General features: G+C 33.4%; 2 protein-coding genes across 2 annotated transcripts; both read left to right on the plus strand.

Moving 5' to 3' along the window:
• Positions 1–1,596: 1,596 nt before the first annotated feature.
• On the plus strand, positions 1,597–2,238 carry LOC133314832 (F-box/kelch-repeat protein At3g06240-like). Its single transcript, XM_061516361.1, has one exon. The coding sequence runs from the start codon at positions 1,597–1,599 to the stop codon at positions 2,236–2,238; it is 642 nt and encodes a 213-aa protein (XP_061372345.1).
• Positions 2,239–4,532: 2,294 nt separating this feature from the next.
• Positions 4,533–5,717, plus strand: LOC133314840 (F-box/kelch-repeat protein At3g23880-like). The gene has a single exon (XM_061516371.1). The coding sequence runs from the start codon at positions 4,533–4,535 to the stop codon at positions 5,715–5,717; it is 1,185 nt and encodes a 394-aa protein (XP_061372355.1).

Raw genomic sequence — 5,717 nt, forward strand, 5'->3', positions numbered from 1 at the left:
AATTATGATTGGTACAATAAAAAGTTAATCCTATTTGTACGCTAATTGTGATTGACACATTAATTGTGATTGCTAATTGACACATTAATTAAATTTCCATTTTCCTTCATTTTCTATGTTTTATTGTGATTGATACATTAATTCTGATTGTGCCACGTGACACCTAGTTTGCTGCATGTGGCAGCGAACTTCTCCAATGTGTCAGCATTTATTGCAACATAGTTCGCTACTGGGAGTAGCGAACTTGTTGTCCACCAGAAACGTGCCACGTCAATCCAAGTTCGCTGGGCACTATAGCAAACTTGCCCGCGTGGCATATTGAGAAATAACACTGTTCACGTGGCATTTAGGTAAAAAAGTCGGTGAACAGTGGCATTTTGGTCACTGTTCCTAAAAATTGATACTACCAAATAATTTATTACCATATCTTAATAGTTGATTTCCTCTAATCATCAGGTATTTATTGCGAATTAATAATTAATTAATGAATTTGAATTGTGAAAATGATAACCGTTGATTGGCCGCAGAATCAATGATTAAGATATAATAGTGACATTGGCAGTAACATTATTTGGTAGTAACAATGTCTTATCCCATTTTATATTATCAAATAAATTTGAATTTTGAAATAGGGGAGATGTTATGGTTACTACCTATTTTTCTTACTAGCTGTCACTACCAAATCTTAACCGTTGATTTCTATCAATCTAACAGTTGTAATTTATAGGGTTATACTTATTAATTAATTACTAATTTGCAATAAATTATAACCGTTAGATTGACGAAAATCAACGGTTAAGATTTGGTAGTAAGAAAAATATGTAGTAATTATAACCTTTCCCTTTGAAATATATTAAAAAGTTAAAATATTATCACATATGATACGGTACAAAATGAAATCAGATTTGAGTATTATATATTACACTTTTGCAGTATATATATATATATATATAAATTTAAAGTTCGACACCTCATTTGAGAGTCGTTAGATCAAAAAAGGTAATGGTGTCACATGCTTACAAATCAGAGTTGTTGATTAATCTTTTTTGATCTAATGACTCTCAGACGAGTGTCAAACATTACACTTTACATTTGATACTGGTATCAAAGATCCTACCCCCACACACATATACAGTGTCAAATTTAAAATTTGACACCTCGTCGTCTGAGAGTCATTAGATAAAAAAAAATATCAATAGTGTCACATGTTTACAAAGTCGCTAATCTTTTTTTAATCTAATGGCTCTCATATAAAGATGTTAAATTTCAAATTTGACGCTGGTGTCAATGGATCATACGTCCACACACACATACATACATATATATATATATATATATATATATATATATATATATATATAGCAAAGAAACAAATGGAACCTGAACTCTGTCTTCCTCGTAGAGATTAACTAAATTACAATGAGTGACTATTTCCCAGAGGTCATAGTGGAGGAAATCCTTCGTCGCCTACCACTCAGAAACATTAGAAAATGCATGTTAGTGTGCAAAGCATGGAACGAAATGATAAAGAGTCACGCTTTTATATTCTCACACCTCCAATACTCTCTCTCCAATCCCTCTTCTCCTATGGTCATTATGGGTACCCGTTGTTCCCATGCATATTATGAGGATGAGTTTTCCCTATGCTCCTCCTTCTCTTCCTTTCAAAGAATAGAAAATATCAAACACTCGCTTCCTATTGAAGCAGATTCCTTTTGTGCGGGCGCTGTCAACGGCGTCGTTTGCCTCTACAACCATGACGATTTATACAGAAACATCACATATAATATCATACTATGGAACCCTTTGATAGATAGACACCTCAAACTCCCAACCCCACTTTTCTCCTACGAAGAATTTAGTTACTTTCATGAAGTAAGACTCGGGTTTGGATTTGATTCAAAGAAAAATGATTTCAAGGTGGTAAGGATTTTCTCATATTTGGAGGGACTACTACTACTACCAAAGGTTGAGTTGTATTCACTCAATGAAGGTGCTTGGAGAGTCATTGATTATGATGCTTCGCATGGTTTATTAAGACAAGATATATTAGACACCACACCTTGTTTTTTCAATGGGAATGTGCATTGGATTTCTTATGATAAATATGGAATATATGATTATTTATTGATCTTCAATATGGTGGAGGAAAAGTTCAAGCGAATGGAGTTGCCAGATGAGGTCAATGAATGTACATTTTTGGATGTTTCTGTTATGAAGATTGTCTCTCTCTTATAGAGTATATTGGACGTTCTGATTGCGATGTTAGAAGATGTAACATATGGATGAAAAGAGAGTCATGGAATAAGGTTTATAGTGTTTATTTGGAGGGTGGGATTAGAGATATATTGGGACTAAACAGAAGTAGTGTTGTGTTTGTGTCAACAGTGCAACAACCAATTTCATTCCATTTTGTTGATCTTAAGAAGAGCATTGGGGTGAAGGAGCAACCAATGTCATTCCATTTTGTTGATGTTAAGAAGAGCATAGTGGTGAAGGATATTGGTTTAAAACCAAGTGCATATGCTTGGGCTTATGATTACACACAGAGCCTTCTTTTACTTGACAAAGAAAACAACTAATGCTGCAATTAATAATATGGAAGATGAAGTGAAACTCATTTTTCTTGACACAGAGCATAGTTATATCATTTTTCTTTCATTTGTACTACCAAACCCTCTTATCTTAGAACTCACTTGAAAGTGAAACTCCATTGTCTCCAACCTGTAAAAGAAAATTCCAAGGTTTTTAAAAAACGTTTCTTAGAACTCTAGTCTATTGGGTATGAGCCATACTTTGCATGTTAATGAGAGCCTTGTTGTCGGGTCAGCAAAAGGCAAAGGGGGTTCCGCTCCGCCGGTGGGGAGGTCCGGGGGTAGCGCCTATGAATAGCTACTGTTAGGATTTTCTAATCCTATTTATATTCTCTTTGTAAATCGAGTGACTTGTAGCGAGCGGCGGTGAGGTGAATATAGTAAAGACAAGTTGGACGTAACCTACATTAGGTGAACCAGTGTAAATCACCGTGTCAAAATTCTCTCCTTTTTTTCTTTCATTTATTGATTTGTGTGTAATTGTCAATTTCCAAAGCAATCGTAGAAAAAGATTTATAGTGTTCATTTAGGGAGAGGGATTAGACACCTATGGGGATTACGCACAATTAAGCAGTGACATTTTAGTGGTAAAAGAGCAGCAACCAGGGACCTTTCTTTCTTTAGTGATGAAGGATATTGGTATCCAAACTACACATGTAAGTAGACATGCTTGGGCTGTGTAAAACAAAAAAAAACAATGATGCAGTTTAGTGTAGGGGAATGAATCATATGGGAGATGAATCAAAGAGTGGAAGTTTTGTTTTCTATGTTTAGGCAAGGATTTGGTTTCTGATGTCAAATAAGCTGAAAATTTCAGGCTCTGCAGAGCAATAATCTAAGATTGAAGTGACATGCTGTTAAAATTTAGGTTCCAAAGACAGTTACAAATTCTGTTCTGTTTTTCTTCCGAATGATGAAGGATGTCCTTTTAGTTCTATATTGTTTTAATTGATCTACATTGTCAGTAGGAGATTTATATTTACAAACTTTTTTGTCTACAAACTTTTACAAATTATACTATATATTTTCAGAAATACACTAGGTTATATTATATACTTCCGGAAATACATAGTGTAATTTGTAAAAATTTATAAAATAAAATTAGAAACGAATCCTTCCCTTTATCAGTATTGTTTACATTATCTTTATTCTTTACTATTTTTGAACAATTACGGATTATCATCAGCACTGAAAATTGTTCATTTACAATGAATATATTGTTGTGCACTCCCCCTGTATTGCTACAAAGCGTTATCCCACCTTTAAGAGCTTTAAATCCAGTACACATTAACGATATCTGTTCAGCCCGTGTTGTGCTTTGATCCCAATGGGTAGTTATCTTTTCTTTTTCTTATATACATTTTTTTAAAATGATTGTCATGGGTTCGCTTTTCTACCGTTAACGTAGATTTATAGTGTCAAAAAGATTTATTATATATCAATATACTTTTTTTATTTAATTTTATTCTTCATGCCTTATTTATTATATTTTTTTATTTAGATACACATTAAATCTACTTTTAAAAATAACTTTTAAAAATAATCCTATTCTTTCTATCTCATTTATTTATTGTTATATATTTAGATTCCGATAAAGGATAATGATTTATATAATATTTTAAAATTATTTTCTTGTTATATTTTTAAATCTAATGATTCGAAAAGATTCATCATCAACTACTAAAAAAACAGCCATTGAGATATATTTGAATTGCAATTCGATAACCAAATATTTTATATTATCAAATACATTCGAATTTAAATATATTAAAAAGTTAAGATATTATCCCATGTGATTCTGACCCATACATATATATATATATATATATATATATATATATATATATATATATATATATATTCCTACCAAGAAAAAAAAAAGGGACATAAAGTTAAACTCTCTCTTCCTCATAGTCATAAAGATTAACACAAATTACAATGAGTGAGTATCTCCCAGATGTGATAGTGGAGGATATCCTTCGTCGCCTACCACTTAGAAGCATTGGAAAATGCATGTTAGTGTGCAAAGCATGGAACATAATCATAAAGAGTCACACTTTTACATTCTCACACCTTCAACACTCTCTCTCCAATCCCTCTTCTCCTATGGTCATTATGGGCACCCGTTCCCGTTCATATAAAAAGCAGGATGAGTTTTCCCTATGCTCCTCCTTCTCTTCCTTTCCAAGAATAGAAAATATCAAACACTCGCTTCCTAATCCTAATTATGCAGCTTCCCTTTTGCAAAGTGTGGGCGCTATAAACGGCGTCGTTTGCCTCTACAACCTTGACCTTGAATACATATACATCACAGATAATATCATACTATGGAACCCTTTGATAGATAGACACCTCAAACTCCCAACCCCACTTTTCACCTTCAAAAATTTATACAAAGCAGGACTCGGGTTTGGATTTGATTCAAAGAAAAATGATTTCAAGTTGTTAAGGATTGTTTATCCTATACCCCCTACGGGATGGGATGATACTCCCCAAAAAGAAAAAAAAGGTGATGAGTTTTTCTCATGGATACCAAAGGTTGAGTTGTATTCACTCAATGAAGGTGCTTGGAGAGTCATTGATGATGATGATGATGATGATTCTTCATCACATGGGTTATTAAGAAGAAAAATATCAGAGAAGACACCTTGCTTTTTCAATGGGAATGTGCATTGGATTGCTTATGATAAATATGGAATATCTGATTTTATATTGATCTTCAATATGGTGGAGGAAAAGTTCAACCGAATGGAGTTGCCAGAGGAGGTTAAGATTTTTCGGTCTTGGGAAAGTTTGGATGTTTCTGTTATTGAAGATTGTCTCTCTCTTATAGAGTATATTGGGGGTTCTGATTGGGCTGTTCAAAGATGTAACATATGGATGAAAAGAGAGTCATGGAATAAGGTTTATAGTGTTTATTTGGAGGATGGGATTATAAAAGTATTGGGACTAAATAGAAGTAGTGAGGTTTTAGTGGTAACAATGCAACAGCGAAAGTCATTCCATTTTGTTGATCTTAAGAAGAGCATGGGGGTGAAGGATATTCGTATAAAAACAAGTACACATGCTTGGGCTTATGATTACACAGAGAGCCTTCTTTTTCTTGACAAAGAAAACAATTAA

This window comes from Gastrolobium bilobum, unplaced genomic scaffold (genome assembly GCF_033153095.1).
Source record: "Gastrolobium bilobum isolate Gb01-03AN ecotype WA unplaced genomic scaffold, APGP_CSIRO_Gbil_v1 utg5912, whole genome shotgun sequence".
NCBI classification, from domain to species: Eukaryota; Viridiplantae; Streptophyta; class Magnoliopsida; order Fabales; family Fabaceae; genus Gastrolobium; species Gastrolobium bilobum.